Here is a 27,800-nt window from a genome sequence, read left to right as displayed (position 1 = left end):
GATTCGGTGCCGATAAAAAAAAAAAAAAAAAAAAAAAAAAAAAAAAAGACGCTATCGTAGCGAAGGGGTTTATTGTTGTTACAATTCGACGGTTTTATGAAGGCTAAAGGTACTGGTAGTAAAGGGTTAAAAATAATCATTTATTTATTCACTACGCGGTGTCTCGTCCTGGGTTAAATACAATCGTCTGGTGATAGCAAGAACTTAATTATGGGCGGCATCGTACTAAAGAGGTTAAAACGGAGAGAATGAAATCAATACGAATAAATATACATAGATAAACTGATGCACGAGGGGAAGGTCTATTTATAGCCAGGCACCTTAATCCGATATGGGTGGCCACAACGAATCGTCTCCATGCCACTCTGCCCTTCGCCATCACGCTGCCCCCTCATCAACTTACAACCCTTCCTCTCCCATATACTTCTCCACCTCATGCCTCCATCTCATCCTCGGTCTCTTGCTACCCTCCCCCCCTCACCTCACCCACAAACACTCTCCTACGTAAGCCTCAAATTTCTGACGACAAACTATGCAATAACCTGCAAAGATACAGCGTCTGGTTTCCCTATGCTGTACATGAACACAGCCTGTAATGTGAGGTGCAGGTTAAATAAATCTAATAATTGTAGGCATCCTATAAATGACCGTTAAAAACTGGGAGGTATGCCTTCCCCTTCACGAAGTAAGGCTTTAGAATATGGCCGGTAACCCATCGCCTTTCTTCCTCCAACATCGCTGTTTTTCCTCAGCATAAATCTAAAATGGTCACAAAGGCAATGGGAGGCACCACTGTGGTTTTTAACAAATTCTAAAATATTACAGAATCATTAATGTCAATGCCAGTGTCACAATCTACTTTTAATACTACAAGCATCATTATCAACACTCATTTTTTTACAAACACAAATATTTCAAGCATCAACACAACAATCACCCTTAGTTTACGTCACTACCATTACTACCATCAATTTCCATTTATCGGTGTAACAAATTCTGTCACATCGTCTTTTTAAAGCTATCACCGTGAGCCTCTTTGCCACAGCCACCTGCACTACCAGTATCAAACATATTACCGTTACCATCACCATCCTCTACTTATTCATCACGAACATTTCATCATTATTTTTACATTATTTTTACAACCAGGACCACTCAATTCTTCATCACCACCACCACCACCAGAATCAAGATCTTACCACTGGCACAACTACCCTTATCAATCCATAATCACAAACTAGTTCATTATCTATTTACAACTACAAACACTCACCCCACACCACCAATATCATCACTACCCCTATCACCACAATCCTCCCCTTATCACAGTCCCAAGCCATGCCACCATCTACTGTATTTACAACTGATAATACCAACCTCTCCACCACCACCACCACCACCACCATTAACACCATCCTCATGCAACTTCTACCATCATCATCTTAACAACCTTTACCTGTACCACCACTACTGTCATCGTCACCACTTTCTCATTTCACCTTTACCATCACCATTCTTTCATCACCACCACTATCATCATTGTACTACCACTCCATCTCTTTTACCATCATCATTACTATCGTCGTCACTCCATCTCTTAGCTATCACCATCATCATCACAACCTCTCAATCACCATCATCATCTCTCAACCACCACTAGCCGCATCACAACCACCACCAACACCACCATTATTACCACTATCACCATCACCATCTTACCTGTCCACTACCACCATAACTTGCACCATCACCACCACCATCTCACCTGTCCACCACCATCACCACTCTCATCCAGCATAACCACCATCGTCACCACCACCATAACTTGCACCATCACCACCACCACCTCCGCACCATTCGTCACCAACAGAAAAATCGAGGACAGGACCAGATTGAGAAAAATGGGAGAGAGAGGGAGAGAAAGAAACACAGACAGAGAGACGGATGGCCGGGACGAGAGAGGGATGGTGGGGTGAGAGAGGAGGGGGAAAGGGAGTGAGGGGGAAGAAGGGAGGGGGACAAAGGGATAGAAGGAAAGGATGGATGGATAGACAGGTGGCTGGAAGGATGTAGAGAGAGAGAGAGAGAGAGAGAGAGAGAGAGAGAGAGAGAATTAGATATTAAAGGGAAAGGAGAACGGAAAGACGAGAAGGAAGACGGGGAGAGGGAGAGAGAGAGAGAGAGAAAGACTAAGACAGTAGAAGGAATAGTGGTCAGTGGAGGGGAAGTTACGAGGGAGGGAGAATGCATGGTTCTGGGAGGGAGGGAGGGAGGGAGGGAGGGAAGGAAGTGAGAGTACAAACTTAAGGAAGGAAGGAGGGGAGGAGAGGGAGGGAGGTAAAAGAAGATATGAGTGGCTGCAAGAGATGGAGGTAGGGAGGGAAGGGAAGGGAAGAGGGGGGGGGAGGAAAAGGAGGAAGATCGAAATGGAGGGAGAGAGGGGGAAGGGAAAAGAGGGAGGAAGACAGATATAGATGTAGGGAGGGAAAAGGGACGAACGGAAAAGGGAAATGGATGTACGAAAGGAAGACGGAGGGAGGAGAAGGGAGAGGAAAGCAATGGAGAGAGACAGAGAAAACGAAGGAAGGTACTGCACATAAGGAAGGAAGACGAGACAAGAGGGAAGAGTGCAGCTATGGACGTAGGAAAGGCAGTGAGAAAGGAGGAACAAAGTTTAGGAATGAGAGTGAAAGGATGAATTAGTAAAGACAGAAGGAAGGTAAACAGGAGGGAGAAAGTACAAGAGAGAGTGAAGGAGAATGTGCTAGGCAAGGAGGGAAGTACCTAAGATAAAGTACAGGGTAGTGAACGAAAAGAGGAATATGTATCGGTGAAAGAAGAATGAAAAGTATAAAAAAGTGGAAATCCTGAACACGGAGACAGGAGAAGGGGAAAAATAGTCACGGAAATAAAGATAAGGGACAGAAAGAATTAGGAAAGGGGCTGCAAAGGAAAATTTACAAGATCCAATAAAATGCAACCGAACTGGGGAAAAGAAATAATAATAATAATAGCCATGGATCAGAAGAATGGAACCACACACACACACACACACACACACACACACACACACACAGAATAAAAGGAATTATAGATGAATATGAGACGGACTGTGATAAATTAGAGAATATGGTGAAAGCATTATGAAATGACGAAAAACGGTAATAAGGCCAAAATTGGGGAAGGTGATGAGACGACACAGGAAAAAAAAAAAAAAATAACAATGGAGACTGAGAAAGCAATAAACCGAAAGAGGAAAGGGGGAGTAAGGGAGGAAGAGGTGGAGGACGAGTATGAAAAGAAGGGGAGGAAGAATACTACGCAGAAAAAATGGAAGAAGAAAAATGATTGGAAGGAAATACAGAAAAGGAGAGGGAGAATTAGGGAAACAGAAAGGGAGAAAGAGTAAAACGTGAAGGAGGGTGGAGTCGAGCGAGATGGAAAGAATGGGATGGAGAGGAAAAAAATACAGAGGGACTCACCCGTGACTGCAGGGAGGGTAGGAAGGGCGGAGAGGGAATTTAAGGAGGGGGAGGGAGGTATGGATGAGAGAAAGAGAGGCGAGAGGAGAGAAAGGAAGGAAAGTATGGTACGGCATGAAGGGAAGAGAGTATAAGAGGGGAGGAGGAAGGAAAGGATGAGACTGACGGGAGAGACGAGAGGAAGTAGCTGAGGAGAGACGGAGGAAGAGTGACAGAGAAGATGCAGGGATTACTAAGGGGAAATAAGAGTGAAAGGGAAAGAGAAAGGATAGACGGGTGTACGAAAAGGAAAGAGGGGAAGAAAAAAGGTGTATAATAGGAAGTGCTAAAAACAAGGGCCAACAACGAAGTCCTCTGCTGGGGCAAAACTAATTCTACTGAAAATCTATCTAACGTGTGTGAGATAAGGACAGATAAACATGCAGACAGGATAGATAAACATGCAGATAGATGGGGGGGGAGTACCGGAGGGAGTATGGAGAGAAGACATAAGATGAAATGGAGCGAGGGAAGGAACGTAAATAAGTGTGGGAAAGGAGAAGGAAGAGGAACACCATGGAGAGGGTAGGTATGTACATGGAGGGAGGGAGGGAGGGAAAGTATCTACGGGAGGGAGGGAGAGATGGAGGGGGAGTAGCTGAGGGAGGCGGGGGGAGGGAGGGTGAGAGTCATTACGTGGTTTTAGGGCTAACATTAAAACCGAAGCTCCCTCACTCCCATGTTAATAATTCTACCCACGTTAATACACGAGGGGAGGGAAGGGGGAGCAGGCAGGAGATGGGGAGCGAAAAGCAAGGGATGAATGTGTGTGTGTGTGTGTGTGTGTGTGTGTGTGTGTGTGTGTGTGTGTGTGTGTGTGTGTGTGTGTGTGTGTGTGTGTGTGTGTGTGTGTGTGTGTGTGTGTGTGTGTGTGTGTGTGTGTGTGTGTGTGTGTGTGTGTGTGTGTGTGTGTGTGTGTGAGAGAGAGAGAGAGAGAGAGAGAGAGAGAGAGAGAGAGAGAGAGAGAGAGAGGTAAGAAGGAAGATAGGGGAAGATGTTGCAAAGGGAGGAATGCAGGGAGGAAGGCTGGGAGGAGATGGGAGGGGAGAGGAAGATCAACACTAAACACACTGTAAAGCCATGCACGACTATCGGTATCATGCTGTCTACCACTCATTACCCTATCTATCAGCGTATCTATATCAATCACTAAGTTCCCTAGCCAACCGATCACCTAGGCAGAGTGTGTACTGTATTGGGCCAGCTGTTATCTATTTATATGTAGCCATCGTCTATTGTTTTAAGTCCTTTTTATCTGTAGGTTCAAAATACTGAAGAATTAATAAAAAAAAATGTGTAAAAAAAATAATTCTTAATATAACCGTGAAACCAAGTTCTTTCATCTTTACGGCTGAACTTTCCCAGCTGAGATGTATGCACTGGCTTAAAGGTGAACACAAAGAATGGTCAAAATAGCTCTCTCTCTCTCTCTCTCTCTCTCTCTCTCTCTCTCTCTCTCTCACACAAAGAATTCGTGGTCCTGGCGACTGTAACAAAACCACCTCAAGAATGTTAATTAGTTTCATGTAATCTAAGTTTTTACATAACTGGGTTCAGGAGATAAGGGCGAGCACACGCACACACACCCACAAACACACACAGCGCATACTAACACGTACAATCTCTCTCTCTCTCTCTCTCTCTCTCTCTCTCTCTCACACACACACACACACACGCACGCACACACACACACACACACACACACACACACTATAAACAATCTATCAGTAGCAATAACAGGACACAATAGATTGGGTGTCATTTTTCAACCTGAATAATACCCTACCATGGTGCTGGGGGCGAGGGGAGGGAAGTGGAGAGGAAAGGAAAAGTGGGGGGGGAAGGAAGGAAAGATGAGGAGTGGTTAATAGGGAAGGAAGGTTTGGGAATGGTTGAGAGGGAAGAAATATGGTGGGGAGAGGGGGAAGGATGAATCGAGAGAGGAGGAAAGGTGGTAAATGAAAATAAGGAAGGGGAGATGCTTGGATGGGATGGGGAGAGATGAGGATGGGGGAGAGGAATGGGAGTGAGGATGGCTGGATGAAATGTTGGGGGAGAGAAGGTAAGCCAGGGGGGAAAGAGCGAGGATGGGAGGAAAGGTGAGGAGATAATGGGAAAGAGAAGGGAATGGGAGAGTGGGAAGCGAGGAGGGAGTGTGAATGGGGTGAAAGGTGAGGGGTGGGAAGGTAAAAGAGAGGGAAGGATGGAGATGGGAAGAAAGGTGAGAGAAGGAGAGAAGAAAATGGGAAAGGGACAAATGAAGACAGGATTGGGAGGGCGGATAATTGACAAGAAGAGGGGATGGAAGGGGAGGGACTGGGAAGGGGAGAGATGGGAGGAAAGGCAGAAAGAGCAGGAACAGAGAGAATAGGATGATGGATGGTTAAAAAGGGAATGGGAAGGTATTGAAGGAAGACTGGAGGAGAGGAAGGGAGGAGGAAACAAGTGCGTCAAAAAAAGGGAAGAAAAATGGATGGATGTAAGGGTGTGGGTTGGAAGGAAGGATGGGAAAATAGGGAAAATGGAAAGGGGATGAGAGAGAGAGAGAGAGAGAGAGAGAGAGAGAGAGAGAGAGAGGGGGGGGGGGGACGGAAAGCTAAGGAGGAAAAAAGAATAAAATAAAACACATCAAAAACAGGAACAAAAAGTGTATGTTTATACAAGGGAAAGAAAGAGAATAAATAAAATACATTAAAATAAAGGAAGAAAATAAAGTAAACGAGAGACGTGAGAGGAGGGGAAATGAAACCAGGGAATGCGACGATAATGCCGTAATGGAAAATAAAGGAATAAATAATAAAGAAAAGGAAAGGAAGGTAATATTGAATGGAAAAGCAAATGGAGAGAACACAATAAGGGAGAGTAAAGGATGAGAAAAGAGTAAGGAAAACATAAGGACGTGACTACAGTAAGGTAAACAGTAAAGGAATGAAGTAAGGGGACGTAAAGAAGGGAATGACATAAGGAAAGGGAAAGGGAGGGAATGGAGTAAGGGAAGGGAAAGGGAGGGAATGAAGTAAGGGAAGGGAAAGGGAAAGAATGAGGTAAGGGAAGGGAAAGGGAGAGAATGATGTAAGGCAAGGGAAAGGGAAAGCTACAGGAGTCAGTGTTATGAACCACTCTGACTTATGACAACCTGATTCATCCTTGTTCCCTCCCTTGTACCTCTCTCTCTCTCTCTCTCTCTCTCTCTCTCTCTCTCTCTCCATTCAGTCAAACACTCGTACTTCTCTAACTTTTCTCATTTGCTTTTTTACCCTTTCCTTGATTCATCTCTATATCTATGCTCCTACCTAACTTCCTTCCCTTCCCTCCTCTCTCTCTCTCTCTCTCTCTCTCTCTTAGACTACTTTTTCCCTTCCTTTCTTCCTTCATCCTCAAAGTTTCCTCCTCCACTTCCTCCTCCCTACTTTTCTCCTTCTCTCCCTGGAGCCACTGATCTCCTCCCTCCATCATTCCTTTCATGCCCTTCCCTCCCTCAGTTCCTCCCTTTGTCACGCTTTACTTTCCTCAATTCTTTCCTCCCACGTTACCTCCCTCCTCCCACTGCCGTTTCTCCTCCACACTTTTTTTTCTTCTCTTTTTGTCCTCTCCTCCCCAGTTTCTTTCTGAATCACTCTTATATTCAATTCTTTTCTCCTGTTTTATCTACCCTCTCTCTCTCTCTCTCTCTCTCTCTCCTCTTTGCTTCGATCAATTTTACCTAGCACTGGAGAGGGACGCCTTCACGTGTTGGCGCTGATATAACCAGGTAGCTCAACTGCCTGGGTATACAAACGTCCCTCAAGCACTTCCTTATACCCCAAAAGGAGGATGGTGGACTGCAGGAGAGGACTGTAAGCCTGCAGTCCATTGGGTTCACATTTCAGATGAACCTACCAACTATTACTATCAGTTTTATATTCATCAGTTCTCTCTTCCTGTTTTCTCTCCCAACTTATTCCCCTCACCTCTTTCACTTTTTACTTTCTCTCCCTATTCGTCTCCCCTCTCTCGCTCATCCTTTTTTTCCTTTCCCTGTTCTCTCCTTCTTTACTTCTCTCTCTCTCTCTCTCTCTCTCTCTCTGATTCGGTCTTCCCCAGTTCTTTCTTCTTCCTAACTCTCCCCTAGTTCCTTCCTTTATCCCTCCACCTCCTTTAATTCTCTCCTATTTACATCTCTCCCTCTTCCCCTCTCATCATCTCACTATCTCCTTTGCTCGGATGACTCATTTCCTTGTCTAACCTTTATTCAGCTCTTCTCGATCTTCTCTTCTCTCCTCTTCTTTTTGCTCACTTCAGCTCCTTCACTTCGGTCACTTTTTCGCTTGTTACTCTGATTTATCTCTCGTCTTATGCCCTCTTTTCCTTTTCTCATTCCTCTTCTCCTCCCCTCACATCATATATTCTTCACCTCTACCACTCCCATCTCTTTCTCTTCCTTTCTCTGTTTATCTTCACTCTATCCCTTCCTAACTTTTTCTCATTCGTCTCTTCAGCCCGAGGACTTTTTTATATATCACTGCTACCTACATTTTTTTTACTATTATTACTTTCAGTTTAGGGGGACGTCTGGAATTACAAAAATTAATGAATGTTTTATACGTTCCTACAGTGCGATGTCTCTCTTTATAAGGAGAATAAAAGTTGTAACAGCAAGACTGAACTACCAGTAAAGTGTGCTTTGTGAGCGCGTGACCAGCGAACCACCGTTTGTACACAGCAGGTTCATTACAACTGGATACGATGGATGTCAGGGTAAGCACTATGGGTCTGGTCAAAATTGAAAGGCTGGTAAATCTGTTTCCGAGGTGTCTTTTGTAATAACGTAAAACCACTTGTAGTTCCTTCATGTTATTCTGTGGAATGACACGAATACATAAACAATGACGGCTCAGTTACGTATCGACCTTTGTTCCATTTCTTTCGTCTGCTGTGTAGCTAAGTGTGACACCGAAAGTGTAACGATACATTCCTGGCTGTGTGTACATACGCCTATCATCATAAATTCATCTTGGTTTCTGGTAAGGTAGCTGAACAATAACAGAATAATTGAGTCAAAATGTTTAGTTTATCACGTTTTTCTCTCTCTCTCTCTCACATTATATATACTGTACATATATACCGGTATATACATATATTATATGTATATATACAGTATATATATATATATATATATATATATATATATATATATATATATATATATATATATATATATATATATATATATATATATATATATATATATATATATATATATATATATATATATATATATATATATATATATATATATATATATATATATATATATATATATATATATATATATATATATATATATATATATATATATATATATATATATATATATATATATATATATATATATATATATATATATATATATATATATATATATATATATATATATATATATATATATATATATATATATATATATATATATATATATATATATATATATATATATATATATATATATATATATATATATATATATATATATATATATATATATATTTATATATATATATATATATATATATTTATATATATATATATATATATATATATATATATATATATATATTGTGACACTCAATTTGAAACACGTCTACTGGCCAGGTATCTTCAGGGAGGTTTACAGGTATTGTAAGTCTTGTCACACCTGTCAAGTTGTGGGAAGTGTAATCAGACCGAAAAGGTTGCACCTCTAGTTCCCATTCACTCCTTTTGAGGCGCCTTTCACCCGTGTGTTGGTGGATATTGTGGGCCCTCTTCCCTAGACTTCTTCAGAGTTTTCTTATGTGTTGACCCTGATTGATATGGCTGCTCGTTATCCTGAAGCCATTCCACATAGAAATATCTCCAGCAAAGAACGTGGTTAAGGAAATGCTAGGGTTCTTCACAAAAGTTTGGTCTGCCCAAGGAGGTACAGTCAGACCGAGGAAGTAATTTCATGTCAAATGTTTTCAAGCAGTCTCTGAAGAGTTGGGCATCTCCCAGATCCACGTCTTCAGCTTACCATCCCAGACCCAAGGAGCGTTGGAGAGATATCATCAAACACTCAAATCGATGCTCAAGAAATACTGTTTGGAACATCAGAAAGACTGGGATAAAGGTCTTCCATTCGTTGTGTTTGCTGCAGAGAATCTCCAAATGAATCACTGGGCTTCTCACCTTGCGAACTACTGTTTGGCCATGATAAGAGGACCCCTTAAGCTACTCAAGGAATGCTGGCTGTCGGAGGAAGATGACGTCAACCTGCTGGAGTATGTGATGAATTTCAAAGAACGGCTGTCACTGCTTTACAGCTGGCGAGAGAGAATTTAGGAGCTGCTCAGGAGAAGATGAAGACTTGGTATGATAAGAAGTCAGGTTACGCCACTTTCAGCTGAGGAGATCAGGTTTTGATTCTGCTACCAGTTCATGGGCAACCTCTTCAAGCCAAGTTTAGTGGCCCTTATTTCGTGGAGAAAGAAACTCAGTGATGTCAGCTATGTCATCGCCACACCAGATCGTAGAAAGAGCAAGCAACTATGTCACATCAACATGCTAAAGTTATATCACAGGCGGAGCGAAAATAATCCAGTCTGCTGTTGCTGTTATTTCCACCCGAGTCTGCAAGTGAAGCTCTCCCATGCAGTATGAGCCTGAGTGATAGTTTGGGGAAGAATCCTGATATCATGAATGATCTCCAGACTAACTTTCTCATCTACCTCCCAAGGAAAGGCAGGAGTTTTCGGCATTACTGCAGGAGTACCCGCAAGTGTTCCGTGCTACTCCAGGAAGAACCACTGTGTTGATGCATGATGTCGATGTTGAGCACAAGGCAATTAAACTGCCTCCTTACCGTGTGAACCCAGTGAAAGTTCCTCTCATCCAGAAGGAGCTTGGCTTCCTGTTGGACCACAAGATGATTGAGCCCTGTCAGAGCGAGTGGAGTTCTCCTGTCACTCTAGTCCCTAAGCCAGGTGGGTCACAGAGGTTTTGCATCGACTACAGACGTGTTAATCAGATAACCAAAACAGACACTTACCCTCTCCCTCGTGTGGAAGGTTGCATAGACAAGATCGGAAAGGCTAGGTACATAAGTAAGTTTGATTTGTTAAAGGGATTCTGGCAAGTACCTATGACTGAATGTGCTAGGGAGATCTCATTTTTTGTAACATTAGGAAAGACCTTTGCATGGTCTGTAATGCCATATACAGATTGTTTTAGAGTAATAAGAAATTTCCTTTGTAAATTTCTTTTTCTTTGTGGGGAGGTGTTACATAGCCTATGATTTCATCATCCTTTGTGTAATTTTAACGCTCAGTATGCTGCATGTTTGATCACGAGCGTGTTCTGCCTCAGTTCCCCCCTTCTACCGTTATAGTAGAGTAAGTCGTTCTCTCTGTTGCTTAGAGCGGGATTATCAGCTCTTTGTCCCCATTGCTTCATTTGCGCGTCCTGCTTACAAGTTGTATCAGGCTCTGCTGGCCCCTATATAATGAGCTCAGTCTCTGCATCATTGCCACTTAGATCTGCTCCTCATTTTGTTCACATCTCTGTCCTCCCCTGTACAGATATTATTATTGTGAGTGCTCAAGAAGTCTCCAACCATCTAGCAGCTGTGTGTAATTTGAGTATAACTGTTGTTGCATTTGTTCTTGTACTGTATAGCATAAGTTTAATTTGTGGGCCTAGTGAAGTTTTTGTGGTTCGTGTGGGGTTCCTTATGTCAGTCATTTTTGATAATAGTTTGTATCTGTAATTATTTATCTGGCATTCACTGAGTATTATCTGGTATCTCATTTTATCAGGGCTGACTTAGATAAATTTACTCTTGCTAATTTCGTGTTAATAGAGGCTATTGCAGTTAACCATATATTTAACCTGTTTATTTGCCATTACATTATCTTTATGAGTCCTGAATGTTTTGTTGTTAATTTAAGCATTAAACTTTAACTTGTAATTTTACCTAACTCTTTTGTTTTGAACCTGGAACTTTACGGGACAGTAGTGACTCTTCGTATTCTCACTTAAAGTGTACATTATCTTTCTCTGTTCCGTAACAATATATATATATATATATATATATGAAAGAATTGTGAATGAACTGAATAGGGCAGCAACAATGATGGGAGGTAGAATTTTACGTGAGAAAGGAGAGTCAAAAAGAGTGCAAGAGAAAGGAACGGAAGAGAGAGGGAACAAAAAAGCGATGGAAGGGGGAGGAAAGGGGGAATTCTGAACAAGGCAAAAACCTGAAATGAGATGCCTGAGGGGTGCAAAAAAGCGAAAAAAGAAAATAATACAAGACCAGAACGAAAAGAGGGAGAAAGCAAAATAGCGATGAAAGAAGGTGTGGGGATATAATTTATTAAACAATATCTTAAAGCAGCCAAGGATGTGAAAAAAAAAAAAAAAAAAGTTGAAGAATGAGAGGGGAGAAAAGCGAGAAAGGAGTGGAAGAGAGAAAATATGAGAGGAAAGAGGAGTGAAAATCATGTAAGGAATGGAGAGAGAGAGAGAGAGAGAGAGAGAGAGAGAGAGAATAAAGGTAGTCAGAGATCAGAAGGAAAGGAAGTACAGAGGGTCACAGTGGGAAGCAAGGGTCACAGTGAAGGGGGGAGGGGAGAGAGAGGGGAAGGGGAGGGGGGAGAGAGCAGAGGAGGGGGGGAGAGGTAGAGGGTAGTGAGGGGAGGAAGAAATTTATCGTGCAGAAAACGGTTGCTCGGTTGGCTCGGCATTATGCAAACCCACTGCTCCCCTCACCCCCCTTCCCCTCCCCAACCCTCCTCTCTCTCCCCATCTCCCCCCTCCCATCATACCCCATCACCCCCGTCCCTTCACTCCCCCTCCTTCTCTTCCTTTTCCTTATTCCCCCCTCCTCCTCTCCCCTTTCCTTCCTTCCCCTCCCTTCACTGCCCCCATCTTCCTCTCCTGCTATTCTACCTTATATGGCCGTTTCTCTCTCTCTCTCTCTCTCTCTCTCTCTCTCTCTCTCTGTCCATTTCCTTTTCCCTCATTTCTTCTCCAACATTTATCACTACTATCTATTCAACTCTCCTTTCTTCCCTCCCTCCTTCACGTTTTCTTCCTATCCACTTCCTCCTAGCTTCTCTTTCCTCTCCTTTATTCTATACCATCTTTACCCCACTCCCGTCTTCCTCTCCTCTTCTGATATATCTCTCAACTATTGCACAATCATTCCATCCCCTCTCTCTCGAGTTTTCTTCTTTCCTCCTCCTCCTCCTTCTCTCTCTCATCGCTAACCTCCTTTATCCTACTTCTTACCTCTTTACCATCTACTTATTATCCCCTTTCTCTCCATTTCCCATCATCTGCTTCATCAATCTCTCCTCACCCTCTCAATTATTGTCTTCTCTTTTTCCTATTATTCTCTCTTCCTAATTCCTATTCTCTTCTCCCCTCTCTACTATCTCACCATGATTCGTCCTTAATTACTCTCCTCCCTTCCCTTACTACTCTCTCTTCCTCTTCCCTCCATCCCACCTCCTGATTTCTCTTCATCTCATTCCTTTCTCCTCCCTCTCCTCCCCTCATCTCATTCCCCTCTCCTTTCCCTTACTCATTTTCTCTCCTCACTCCTCTCCCTTCACTCTCCTGATCTCTCCCCTTCCTCTCTTTCCCTCCCCTCATTACTCTCTTCTCCCTTCCCTCCCTCTCTTCCCCTCACCCCGCTGCTTCCCTCTCCTCTCCTCATTTCACTTCTCAAGTATTATGCTAAAGTCTCTGGTCTTTCTCACTGCTTTCAACTCTTAGTCCCTCTTACCTCTTGTATCTCTCTCTCTCTCTCTCTCTCTCTCTCTCTCTCTCTCCCTCTTATCCTCTTTTTTCACCCACTCACAACCTATACTTTCACCTTTATGCTTTATCGTTCTTTTGAAACCCCTTCTTCATTCCCAGTCCCCCCCCCCTCTCTCTCTCTCTCACCATTTACTACCGGTACGTTCTTGCTTTTATATTCGTTTCTCCTACCTCTCTGGGTCGTTCTTTCACTTTTCACACCATATTTTCCTTCTTCACTCCTTTTATTACTCTCTCTCTCTCTCTTCGACTCTGCAACCCCATCAGATCGAGGACGTCTTATATGTTATTCCTGTTATTTCTAGACAATATTATTTTTAGTCTGGGAGAGACTTTTCGTGTTTGGGGGACTAGATACAGGCTTCACCAACCTCCCTCCACCACCTGGGGCTCTCCTAAGCTTAGTAAAATCGTCTGGCATCAGCAGAAATCCCTTTGAAAATACGTCATCGGATCTAAGAGGTTAGTACTACTCTTATTTCTCCTCCATAACCTGCCTCTTACCTTCCTTCTCTTACTCACTCTCTCCTCTCCTTTCTTCTCATTTGTCCCTCATTCTCTCCTCCTTTCTTACTTTCCGTCAACCACCCACTCTCTCTTCCCTTTTACAACCTACCTTCTGCCACGCTTTTTCTCTTCCTTTTTCTTACTACTTATTCTCTCTTCTCCCTAACATACCCTCTCCCTTTCATTCTCATATCACTACTCCCTCTCCTCTTCTTATTCCATCTTACCTTCCCTCTCCCATTCCCTCTCTTCTCCTTCCTCCTTACCACCCTCCTCCCATTTACTCTCTGTTATTACTCCTCTCATCTACTGCTTCACTACCATCCTTCTCCCACTCGCTCCCTCTTCTCCTTTCTTCTCCCACTCCTTCTCCCATCCCCTTCCTTCTTTTCTTCCTTCCGCCACCCCTTCCCTCCCCTCCACCCCGCCATACAAGCATTATATGACGTACCCCAGCTTAAGTGCGACAAGAGAACGGATCCCTTATAGTCAATATAGATTAATGAGGAAGATACGAAGGTAGAGACACACAGATAGATACACAGAGACAGGTAGATAAATACATAGAGAGATAGATAGATAGATCAAACCTAGACACTGATACACAAATCTTATATAGTTAAAAATGAAGAGAAGCAGACAGGTATACACACATGAAGGTATACACTGGGTACGTATAGAAAACACACACACACACACACACACACACACACACACAGATAGACAGACAGACAAGTGCCCCCCCCCTCCCAGGAATCCATGACCAACTCTATAAGGAGGATAGCGTAACTGCAGACAGACAGACAAGCACTCATCCAATTACCTTTACCTCGGGCATGCTAAGTGACTGCCGGGTTAATTAAGGGAGGAATGAGGTGGAAATCCGCGGGGAATGAAAGTGGAAGCAGAAAATTACAAAAAAAAATAAAAAAGCGAATGAAAGGTGAAGTATTAGAAAATGGATACTTATGGAAAGGGAATAGAAAGGGGAAGTTAAAATGAGGGAAATGGAGGACGAGAAAGAAAAAATACGGTAGAAATAACAGAGAAAAATGGATGAAAATGAGTATAACAATGAAAGGAACAAAAGTAGGTATGACACGATGGCTGACTAATAAAATATAGTAATAATACCAAAACTGAATAATTATAGTACCTCAACTAACAGCAGAAGTAGTTGCAGTGGTGGTATTATTAATTATTATTATTATTATTATTATTTCGTTATTATTATTATTATTATTATTATTATTAATATCGTTATTATTATTATTACTATTATCATTATTATTATTATTATTATTATTGTTATTATGACAATGATGACGACGACGACGATGATGATGATGTGTTGGAACACGAATACCATAAAAAGAAGTAACTAAAGTGAAGGTAATGGATGATGATGATGATGATGATGATGATGAAGATGAGGAGGAGGAGGAGGAGGAGGAGCAGGAGGAGAAGGAGAAGGATGAGGAGCAGGAGGAGGAGGAGGAGAAGGAGGAGGAGCAGGAGGAGGAGGAGCAGGAGCAGGAAGAGGAGGAGGAGGGGAACACTGAGAGTAGGAACAGTACATGAGAAGAAGGAGGAAGATGTCGATAAAGAGGCGGAGGCAGAGGAAGAGATAAAAGAACATATGGAAGTAACGGCCGAGGAGGAGAAGGAAAAAAGGTAGTGAAAAAAGTCTTAGGAGAGAAAAACCTGAGGAAGAATGGAAGGGGGAGGAGGGGGAAGGAGGGAGGGTGGGACGGAAGGAGGATGGGGGGAAAGGGGGGGAAAGGGAAGGAAGGAGGAAGGGGGAGAGGGGGGAGATAAAAGAGGAAAGAATCGTAAAGTAGGAAAATAAAGATGGGAGATAAAGAGACAAAAACTTCTAACACGGAGGGAAGGAGAAAGTAGGGAGGGGTGGAGAGGGAAGAAGTGAGGGGAGGGATGGAAGGAGAGGCGAGGGGAAAGCGACAGGAAGGGGAAAGCGACAGGAAGGGGAAAGACTGAGGGAGGTGGAAAAGAAGGGGATGAAAGAGGAGGATAAGGATGAGACGAGCTGAGAGGGAAGAAAAGGAAGAGGAGAAAAGGAGAGGAGAGGAGAGGAGAGGTGAAGAGAAGAAAAAGGAGGGGAAAAGAATTGAGAGAGAAATGCGAGAGAAGAGGAAAACTTCGGTGTGGAAGGAAGAGGAGGAGAAAAGAGGGAAAGGAAAAATGAGAGAGAAAGCTGAAGAGAGACGAAGGGAAAGGAGAGAGAGAAAAGAAGATACAAGAAGGGAAAAAGAGGGGAGATGAGAAAGCAGAAGAAAAGAAAGGAAATAAAGAATATGAAGAGAGAAAGGGGGAGAACAGAAGAATAATATATAAAAAGACAAAAGGAAATAAGGAAGTAGAAGAGAGGAAAGGAATGGAAATGGAAAGGAGAGAAGAACAGACAAGAGGGAAGGAAAGAGAAGAAGGAAGGGGAAGAGAAAAAAGTGATAAATATGGAGTGAAAATACGAAAGGACAGAAAGAAGAAAAGGAGAGGGAAAAAAGGGGAAAAGAGAAAGGAAGAGGAAAGGCTCAGGAAATGAAAGCAGGACATGGGAGGACGAGAAGAAAATTATAATAAAACCGGGGACAGAAGAGGAAAAAATGCAGATGGCCAAGAAGGAGAGGGAAATTGAAAGATCCAAGATGATAACCAAGAGTAAAAAGAATGAGAGAGAGAGAGAGAGAGAGAGAGAGAGAGAGAGAGAGAGAGAGAGAGCAATAACAATGGAGGGAGGGAGGGGAAAGTACCTTAACCCAGCAAAAAGAATGGGTTCCTTATTCCCCTTCTTATCCGTGTCTCTTTTTTCCGTCCCTTTTTCTTCTTTCCTTTATTCCCTCTTCTACTCTGTTCTTTTCTCTGCTTTAGGCGTCCTGAGTTCATTATTATCTTTATTATTCTCTTCTTTTATTCTGCTTTATTTCCTTGCAACCTCTCACAGGATGCGGCGTCAGGTAACAGATTCTGCACTTCCTCCTCTCTCTCTCTCTCTCTCTCTCTCTCTCTCTCTTATGCATCTTCTTTCCTTGACTTACATTTCTGATAATACTAAATATATAGTTACGTATGCTCTTTCATGTTTCTTCCATTTTTCTTTACCTAATATCTTTTCTTTCTTCAATATCCTCTCTCTCTCTCTCTCTCTCTCTCTCTCTCTCTCTCTCTCTCTCTCTCTCTCTCTCCAGTAACTAACATGTTCAAAATTCCCCTTTCCATATTCTCTCCTTGTTTTTTTCCCACAACTTTCCTATTCTCTCTCTTCCTGTTCAACTTTCCACAATACTGGAAAATGAATATAGTAAAAAAAACAATAAAAGCATAAATATACACAAACCAGTAGTAAAGGTATAAAGGTGATTTTATACGATTTGTAAAAAAAAAAAAAAAAAAAAAAAAAAAAAAAAAAAAAAGGGAAGAGTGAATTAATATATGAGCAGAGATAATATGTAAGTTTCAAACACGTAAATAAATGAATCTGTAAATAAAAAAAACTAATTTGTAACGTAACCTAAAATACATAAAAAGTAGTCCCCGAGTGCTCTTACTGCGGATTTCGAAATGTATGATAAAATATTCATGGGTTCTATTGTGCGCGAATCAGGAATGCAAATGATCAAATATTCCTCAACTCTTCGTAATCTGCGACTTAAAATGCAGGCAAAAATATTCAGGTCTTCACAACGTTTAATTTAGAGATGCATGATAAAATAATGGACACTGTAAAAAGCGCACTGGCTGTATACACGAACAAAGGCTGTCAGATTTGAAGAAACAGTCCAATAATATAAACGTAACAACATGACGTAACGCATGACTCAGAAACGCATGACAAAACAGATGATAAAAGATGACGCCAATAAGAAATGGATAATGCTAATAAAAAATAAATAAAAATAAAAAACGGTTCTGCTTCTTGTGTTCGTTGCGGTGGTTTTATCGTGTATGTGGCACGTTCATTTTCTCTTGTACGTTATTAATTCAAACTATCCTACATACAAGAGGCTGTTAACACTTCAAGGCTCCTACCCACACTCTAAGCTAAATGAAATCGTATGGTGTTAGCTAGATTAGGATACTAGAGTTGTCCGGACCATCAGCGGGGTAACGGTGACAGCCTTAACATCCGCGCTCCTATGACTTAATAATATCGCTGAAAGAGAAGAATCATCTCGACAATGAGGGTTAATTTTCTCTTCAAATTCATTAACATACAAGGGACTATTAAGAAGATCTAATACGGTTGTTACAAATCCATGATAAAATAAACTTAGAGTATGCAGTGGAGAGACCATACGAAAAACTAACGGCGCCACCAAGTGGCGGGCAGCCTTGCTGGTTCAGCGGGAAAGTTTCAGCTGCGTTACGTAATGTGTCGTGGTGATGACGTCTTGGAAGGTGGCTTTCTGGGAATTTTAGGGTCAAGGTACAGTCGATGAAGAAGCTATCGTGCAGGAGAGGGTTATGGTGATGTCTGGAATGATCAATACAGCTTGTGAAGGCTGAAACCGATTTCACTGTTATCATCTGAATATGCATATAAATACTGACAAGAAAATTTCACAGGCGAGCGATATATTTAAACTTTATGCATGCAGATCGGCCATCATGGGGGTAAAAAAATGTAGCATTTTTTAATGGCCATCGTCCGTGGCGTCTGCCTGTTTCACGCCGACTGTGGACCGATACTCGTACGTTTTGGTCGATATTATGAAAACTGACCGCCTTAGTAACCCCTTCAGCCCCATGACGCATTTTACATTTTATTTTTGCTATCACCAACCAATGTCATTCAACTTAACACAAAATTCTATAACAGTAATCAAGGAGTTAATGAAAGATATATTTGACTGCTCCAGTTTGAAGTCTTTCCTGGACTGACTAAAACCGACCGGAAGTAACAAAAACTAAATAAAGAATATATCATGGGACTTTAAATAAAAAAACAACCGAAAAAAAAAGTAAACATGCATTTTTTTGTTAATATTATATATCACTTGCAACTGTTAGACGTGATGAGCCTGCATCCCACAACACAGAGAGCAGTCAGCAATAATGAAGAAAGATTGAACAGACTGAACATTTTCCATAATCGTCATACTCTACACAAATCATCGTAAATGACCGAAGACTTGTTGAAGAGAGGTCAAGCATACTTATCATCATTCCAAGAGCACTTAACAAAAATATTACGGGTGGCCTCCACTGATTCTTAGCTTGTCGTAATGGCCGAATTCTTGTGGACCAGGGTAGCTCCACACCGATCTTTCGTCCCTGTTTGTTTCTACTTAGGGCACCTTATTATTCTGTTGTTTGGTATGTATTCACGGCTGATATTTAAAAGACATAAATAACCTACAGTAAGCTATTAAGCTTAAGAATGGTAAATAAACTGCTAAAAGACAGGTGGTACGGGAGCCACCTAAGCATTCAGTACAAAGATATGCAAAGATATATTTTAAGGGTACCTGTGGCCTTCAGTCTCTGTTGTGGGCCATTGTCACAAGCCTTTAGTTAGTCTACCGATATATCTTTAATCTCATTAACTATGTTTTTCTTTAATAGCGGTCACCATTATTATAACATTTCTCCCATTTACTGACTTTTTTTTTTACCATAACTTCAGTCGTCAGTATCTTCTTCCTTTTCAAAGCCTTGTACCTTAAAAGTTCATATACGCCCCAGCAAATATGAGCAAACAAACAATAAATAAAATAAAAACAAGGAAATAAATTTCATCCAAATTAAATCCAATCAAAAAACGTCTTAACATTTCATTTAAAAATGCGTTTCCCCTCGAACTGCATGATTGTCGGGCCGAAGTAAGAATGCCACTACTGAAGAGATGAATGGATATTGTTTCTATCGCTTCGTGTCAGGTCTCCAGTAAGTTGAATATACTGTAGTCCAGCCCTGATGGCATGCATAATACTGTATAATTACACGTCATCGTACCGAAATGGTCAGTGAAGGGTGGAAGTGAGGGTAATACCGTAAAGGTAAGTGTTAAATGGACTGTATATATCTGGACTCTCGTAAGCTAAATACAGTCGCCCAGCGCTGGTAAGATTAACAAGCCTTAAATACAAAGACGTAACGTTACGGCAAGGGTTAATGCAGGAAGGGAGGCTAAAACTGTAGTGTAGAAATCATGCAAAATCACCCAGCGAATGAAACGAGGAGATGAGCCTACAAATCACCTAAAATCGCGACCATCAAACACCCACACTTCAAGTTCTATGAGTATGAGAGGCGAGAACTTTCCTGTGTGATACGTGTTGTGGACGTGTTTTAGTGTCGCATATACGGCTATTCCTCCTCTCCTCTATGGCTGCCCTGATTCTCCTTTCTCTTCCTTCGTATTCTATCTTCTCACTATTCTCTGATATATTATTCTCGTTTCTCTTCATTCTTATTCTATTTTCTCCATTCTCTCTTTTCTTTGACATAGCATTCTTTGTGTGTGTGTGTGTGTGTGTGTGTGTGTGTGTGTGTGTGTGTGTGTGTGTGTGTGTGTGTGTGTGTGTGTGTGTGTGTGTGTGTGTGTGTGTGTGTGTGTGTGTGTGTGTGTGTGTGTGTGTGTGTGTGTGTGTGTGTGTGTGTGTGTGTGTGTGTGTGTGTGTGTGTGTATGTGTGTGTGTGTGTGTTGTTTTCCCTCCTTCCTCCTTTAGGTTCTCTTCTGTAACTTTCTTTTTTCCTTCCTTTTTCAGTCTCTCCTCTCAGTTTTATATGTATATCTCTTTCCCTTTCTCTTTTATCGAATCCTTTTCCCCTTTCCTCGGTACTCATATTTTTCCAATCTTCTTTCTTAGCGTTTCTCTCCTAAGATATCCTTTCTCATTCTCTCCCAGTCTTTCTTTTCTTTCGTATCGTATTTCTTTCCTTTCTCTTTTATTTTTAGTATTCTATTTTTGCCTTCTTCATCTTCCGCCAAAGTTAGCTTCGGTGACATCCTTTCTCTCTTATCTTCCAGTCCCTCCAGTCGTTTTCATGATGTTTCTGTCTTTTCCACTTTCTTTCCTAAGGTAGCCTCTTTCTTCATGTTTTTCTCTGGTCTATCTATCTATCTATTGCCAGATGCCTTAATCTTGTAAGGGTTGGCCACAAACAAATCGCCTCCATGTCACCCTGTCCCCCACCATGTCACTGCCCTACTCCTAGCTCACACCCCCCTCTCTCTTATATCTCTTCTCCATCCCTCCATCTCATCCTTGGCCTCCCCCCCTCTCCCCCCTCCACCTCAGTTTCTCGCTCTCCATCCTCTTTTCTCTTGTCCTATTCTAAAACAGTACACCATTGTTTTGCACTGTTTTCCTTCAGGTGCGGTATCCCTGTCTCTCTTTGTATTTGCCGTTCCTACTCTCCTTACATTTCACAGTTAAGCGGTACCACATGTATTATCTTGTATCCCACTTCCCCTTTCCCCTCTTTCTTATTCTCTTATCCCTTTCCCTCTTCTATTCCCTTCAGCCAATTTCTTCTTTATTTTCTCCTCATCCATTCTGTTCTCTTCATTTCCACTCCTTACTTATTCTAATTAATAAATAACACTATCTGCTAGTTCATCTCCTCTTTATTCCACATGTTAGATTTACCCTACCCCCATCTCTCTCTCTCTCAACCCCATTTTCTTCTATTATTTTTCCTAATTAATACTCACTGTCATCCTATTCCCAGTTCCCTCTCCACTTTTCTACCACTCTCTTTTCTACCCTGTCCTGCCTTTTCCCCTAATCCCCCCTTCCCCCCCCTCTCTCTCTCTCTTCATACCCACTAAAATTTCTCTTTCCACCAATCTTTCCCTCTCTTCCTCCTTCCCTTTACCCTTCTCAATACTCGCCTTCCTTTCTTCTTAACTTTCCCTCTCCTTTTACTTTGCCTTCCTCCTGTTGCACCTTTCTCCCCCTTTCCTATCCCTCTCAATGTTTTCTCTGTCCCCTACCCACTCCCACATTCTCCCTTCCTCCTCCTCCTCCCCCTTCCCCTCTTACCTCTTCGACGGACTTACTCCCTCCCTTCTTCTGTGCTTCCCTCTTACCCATCCCTCCGTTCCCTCTCCCTCACATCCCTTTTTCCTACTCCTTATCTCCCTTGCCTCTCCCTTTCCGATCTCTCCTTTCTCTTTCCTAACTCAAGTATTTCTCACCTGCCTCCTGCTTCCCATCTCTGTCTCTCTCTATGTACTTATCTTATCCATTTCCTCACACCAAGCTCCCACTTTCTCCATCCCTATCTCCCCTACCGTCTCCTCCCTTCTCCATCCCTTTCCAAACTCCCTACCTCCTCTTCACAGAATGAAGTTTATCACTTTTCAGTCTTTCCTATGAAAATTCCATGTCAGATTTTCCATGCTGCCTGGTGGTCCTTCTCAAGTTTTCCCTGCCAGCTTCGACTGGAGGGTTTGGTGGGTGGGGGAGAGCCTCCTTGCTTAACTATCCTTAACTTGAACTTGTAGAATTAGATATCATAGTAATAGTCTTCTCTGTAACATGCAGCCTCGAAAGGACCATTAGGTCTGTTGCTGTTTGCTTTTCTTTGTACTACTTTGTACTCCTTTCCATCTTCCCTTTGCCACGCCTTCGTTCCCACTCCTTCCCCCTCCCGTTCTCAGACTCCATGTCTCTCCTCTCTTCCTTGTCTCTCTCCAGCGTCCTGTCTCTCCTTCACCTTCCTCTCCCACTCCTCGCTCATCCCAGCATCTCTCTTCTCCACAGAATTCTACCTCTTCTTCTCTCACTACCTTCCCACACCCTCCCTTTTCCATGACCCAATCCTCTCCTTCCCCTCCCTTTACTTTTCTCCTCCCTCCTCTTCCGTTTTCCTTTCCTTTCCCACTCACTCCTCCTTCCACTCATTCCCCTCTCCTACAAGTTTCTTTCCACAACCATGACCCAATTCCTCTCTCCTCCCTCAGCTCCCTCCTCTGTTCTCCTTTCCTTTCCCCTCTCCTTATTCCCCGCACCACAACTCTCCCTCAACTCATTTCCTCCCCCTGCCCTCCCTCCTCTCTCCTTCATTCCTCTCTTTCAAACTTCCCTTTCCTTTCCCACCCACTTCACCTCCTCCCACTCACTCCCCTCTCCTCACCCCCATCCCTCATTTCTCTCCATGTTTCCCACCCAACTCATTCATTTCCCTCTTTCTCCTTCCCGCTCACTTCTATCCATGCTCCCCTCCCCTTTCCGCTATTCCCCTCCCCCTGCCCCTCCCCTTTCTTCTCTTCCCCTCCCCCGTGCCTCTCTCCTTTCCTCCATCCCCTCCCCCCTGCCCCTCTCCTTTCCTCAATTCCCCTCCCCCCTGCCCCTCTCCTTTCCTCAATTCCCCTCCCCCCTGCCCCTCCCCTTTCTATTCCCCTGCCCCCCATAGAGTCATTTAGGGTCGTCTGTATGCTGGTCATGAGAGCCCCAGTTTCTGGCTGTGTTGGTTGTTAATGTGTCCTGTTGTGCACCCGCCATACTACACCCTTACTCTCTCACACTTATCACTAACTCACATCTCTCTCACTTTCTCACTCACCTTTCCGCAATGTGTATTTCCTCTCACTTGTGTTTTCTTATATGTTCATCTTTTTCTTATCTTACTTTGTTCCCCCCCCCCACCTCTCTCTCTCTCTCTCTCTCTCTCTCTCTCTCTCTCTCTCTCATGACGAATTCCTGTCACATACTACCTTTCTCCCTCTTTTTTTTTCTCTCACCTTGTTTCTCTTTCCTGCCTATATTATGTTTAAAGTGAGGTTGTCCCCTCGTTCTCTTTCTCTTATCGCTTCCCATATTTCGTTTACATTCATTCGTATGTCTCAGTGTTATCTCTCTCTCTCTCTCTCTCTCTCTCTCTGTCTATAGTTCCTCATGTCCCCCTTCTTTGCCAACCTTTCCCATCTCTTCCCGTCACTAAATTTCTCTCTCTCTTGTTTATGTTTCTCAACCTGACATTCGGGGTTGGAGAGGGACGCCTTCACGTGGTGGCACCGATCTGTCCGGACGGTGGAGCTGCCCGGTTATTCAGATGTACCTTAATACCTTCCCAAGTTTCATTTATTTTCCTTCGTCTGTCTCAACATTCTCACTTTCATGCTCTCTCTCTCTCTCTCTCTCTTTTGTATGCCTCCTTCGCACTCGCTTTCTCTGCTATCTCTTTCTCTCATTTATCATTCCTCCTGCTATCTCCCTCTTCCTTGTCTCTCACATGCTCTCTACCTCTGATCATCCTTCTTGACTCACTTCCGTCCCCGCCCCCCCATCTCTCTCTCTCTCTCTCTCTCTCTCTCTCTCTCTCTCTCTCTCTCTCTCTCTCTCTCTCTCTCTCTCGTACCCGTTGATATCTCTCTGACTTTAGTTTTGTTCGCCTGCAACATTCTTATCTCTCACTCTAAAGTTCGTTGATCTCTCTCTCTCTCCACAACAGAAATACTAAATAAATCAAACCCATAAGACTATCTCTCTCTCTCTCTCTCTCTCTCTTTCCTTACGCTCCACAAACAAAAAACAACAAAAACATCAAGCACAATAAATCACCTTGCCCGTTAACACTCGCACACCAGTTTTCGCAGACATTAAAATTCGTGTCCCCAAACCAGTGAGAGGGGTAATATTTTAGCGTCTCCTCCCCCTCCCCCGTGTAAAATGCCCCCCTGGGAGTTTTAGTGGCCCCCTGAACGCCCCCCGAGGGACAAATAAAGGGGCAATTCTTCATATCTGGTGTTGAATCTCCTTCCCTCGCTTTCTCCCCCCTGACCTATTCGATATTTGGGGAACATTATAAACACATATCTAACAATATCTATCTGTTTCCTTATCTATCTACCTGTTTAGGTCTCTTTATATACCCAGCTATATAGACAAACTGCTTATCTATCTATTCAGCCATTTATCTATCTACAGTTGTTTCTCTGACTGCATCTGGTACACTCCAATTTCGTACTGTAGTCAACTTTAACCCGTCAGTGTTTTACGATACTCTCTCAATCAGCGGACAAGTGTGTACAACTGTGGGGAGACATCTTCGTGCTGAAGTGTTGGAAACAACAATAACGTCTTCAGTACCATGTCGTCATCCTCATATCATCCTCCTACTACCAGTTAATTTTATGCAGATTTTAAGAGACCCACAGAATATTCTAACCTTGCCTAGCTTAATGTAAAAAACTGGAAACTTCAGTACCCTATCGTGACTGTATCATAGCCTATCGCGACTGTATCATGGCCTATCGTGACTGTATCCTGGCCTATTGTGACTGTATCCTGGCCTATTGTGACTGTATCATGGCCTATTGTGACTGTATCATGGCCTATTGTGACTGTATCATAGCCTATTGTTACTACCACAGGCTACCGTGACTGTATCTTAGGCCATCGTGACTACCAATCTTAACCTCCCTACTTCCATCCAGTCAACTCTGATCTGCTGTTTAACATCCTCGACAAAACATTAATATATAAATAATTCAGTTTGTACTATTTCATCGAAACTTTCTGAAATTTAACCAACTAAGTTTATTTTATCCATGTCTTACCCTGACATAATAATCCATCGTAACTTAAATCAACCAAAGTCAACATGATGTAAACTGACCTAACTTAACCTCGTCAAACTTAATCCACCCAGCTCTTATAAAACCTGCTGTAATCTTATTTGCATTAACCAATCGGCCCAATCCTACCTACAACAAACCTAATCTGATCGAGTTAAATGTATCCTTGTATAAAACCCAGGCTACTGTAATCTAATCCACCCTTCTGTAACCTAGCCCATCAACATTTTCTCTCTCTCTTGCTCAAACTTGATTAAACCAAAACTGATGATATAACTATTTCAACTTAGTTTTGTCTAGTTATGTAACCTTACTTAAATCCAACCTAATCTAAGCACACTAACCACCTTGAGAACGCTGATGCCTGTGTTTAGCTTATTCGTTACCAATAAACCTTCTCAGTCAGCTGAGGGCAGACTTCTCATAGTGATGAGGTTGGACATAATATCCATTAGACTGATTCCTTGACGGCCCCATGTCTCCCCCGAAGCTGAGTAATACTGATTGGCGGTATAAACAGTATTTTTAAGAAGCGTCACCATAAAGAAGAGTTATTGCTAAGAACGCTAATCTAACAATACATTTAAAATCGAACTGCAACAGCCATGATAAAGCAGCAACTTTACGGTCAACACTCCATTTTCATAACCATTCGCCCATCCCCTCCCGCTTATTTGCATTGGCTGCAAGTCGTACATTTGTGGACATGAATATCGGTACACATCATTCCGATAAATAACGAGACAGTGAACAAGCGCTATCGAACCCCAGTAATGCAAGGTTCCGAGCAAAACAACTTTCTATAATACTGTGTAAGTTCCAAATATATCGTCTGAAAATGAAGGGATATTCTTGTCCGTAGCTGTACATCCCGTGACCCATGTATATGCTGATGAGTTCGGAGAAGAAGAAAAACACGATTCCTTGGTTTCATTTTTCCTTGTGGTTGTCGAGGTTATCGTACAGTCACACCGAGATGACGGATATGACTATGGTAGTGAAAACGGTGTACCTGTGGCAGAGGCTGATGGCAGAAGAATGGGAATGCTAAGAAGGCTTAACGTGGTATGCGAATGTGTGTGAGAAAGTGAGCTCGACAGTGAAAATAAAAATGGAGATGTAAGGGTGATGAAACAACAGAACAGAGGAATGATCATATTGAATGAATGTGTAATGTACTGTACGAGTATGGAAAGAATACAAAAAAAATCTGCATTCAATTTTATTTTGGCTGATGATGAAATGGTTCTACGTCATAGAATCTGCGAGACCAATTTATTAAGGTGAAGCACGTCGGTGCGGTTTTTTATCGTTTGGTGTTGAAGCCAAAAATTTCAGAGACCATTGGCAGGTCAAAGGATAAAGAACTTATTTAATGGGAAATCTAAGTGATAATATCTCATACGCTTATGCTTTCCTCTTCCTGTTTCTGGATCCTATCCATCCCATTAGTAATATTGAAATTTATGATACAGAGGATAATAATGACCAGGATGATGATGGCGGAAATAGTGATAAGCATATCTACTAGCAAATGGATATTAGTCACTACACGAACACCTTACCTGGAGTTCGTCCTTGCACCTCCTCTCCTCCTCGAGTGACATCCTCTTCTCATGCTTCTTGAAGTACTTCCTCTTGGCCGCCTGCAGGTTGAACCACGTGTAGGCGAAGGACTTCACGTGTGGCAGGAGCGCCTCGATGAAGGGGTGGAACTCATCCTGGACGGGGAGAAATAAACGAGGTGAGTGGCCTGATGGGGTTTTGTGTGTGTGTGTGTGTGTGTGTGTGTGTGTGTGTGTGTGTGTGTGTGTGTGTGTGTGTGTGTGTGTGTGTGTGTGTGTGTGTGTGTGTGTGTGTGTGTGTGTGTGTGTGTGTGTGTGTGTGTGTGTGTGTGTGTGTGTGTGTGTGTGTGTGTGTGTGTGTGTGTGTGTGTGTGTGTGTGTGTGTGTGTGTGTGTGTGTGTGTGTGTGTGTGTGTGTGTGTGTGTGTGTGTGTGTGTGTGTGTGTGTGTGTGTGTGTGTGTGTGTGTGTGTGTGTGTGTGTGTGTGTGTGTGTGTGTGTGTGTGTGTGTGTGTGTGTGTGTGTGTGTGTGTGTGTGTGTGTGTGTGTGTGTGTGTGTGTGTGTGTGTGTGTGTGTGTGTGTGTGTGTGTGTGTGTGTGTGTGTGTGTGTGTGTGTGTGTGTGTGTGTGTGTGTGTGTGTGTGTGTGTGTGTGTGTGTGTGTGTGTGTGTGTGTGTGTGTGTGTGTGTGTGTGTGTGTGTGTGTGTGTGTGTGTGTGTGTGTGTGTGTGTGTGTGTGTGTGTGTGTGTGTGTGTGTGTGTGAACTAACAGTAAGGTACAATACACAGACTGGTAGATAGTTACAGCAGTAGGAAGGTAGGCTGGAATGCAGCAAAACT

At 42.6% G+C, this 27,800-nt stretch overlaps 1 protein-coding gene across 1 annotated transcript in view; it reads right to left on the bottom strand.

Annotated features, from left to right (window-relative positions):
• The window catches only part of NfI (Nuclear factor I), a 483,234-nt gene that overhangs the window by 385,418 nt on the left and 70,016 nt on the right, over positions 1 to 27,800 (bottom strand). Inside the window, exon 2 of the mRNA XM_080276464.1 lies at positions 26,964 to 27,119. Coding sequence (XP_080132590.1) covers positions 26,964 to 27,119 — 156 coding nt within the window. The remainder of the gene's footprint in view (positions 1 to 26,963; positions 27,120 to 27,800) is intronic.

This window comes from Coenobita brevimanus, chromosome 65, assembly GCF_032717465.1.
Source record: "Coenobita brevimanus isolate Jiangsu-jjx chromosome 65, ASM3271746v2, whole genome shotgun sequence".
In the NCBI taxonomy this organism is placed as follows: Eukaryota; Metazoa; Arthropoda; class Malacostraca; order Decapoda; family Coenobitidae; genus Coenobita; species Coenobita brevimanus.
This window is presented reverse-complemented; position numbering and strand designations above follow the sequence as displayed.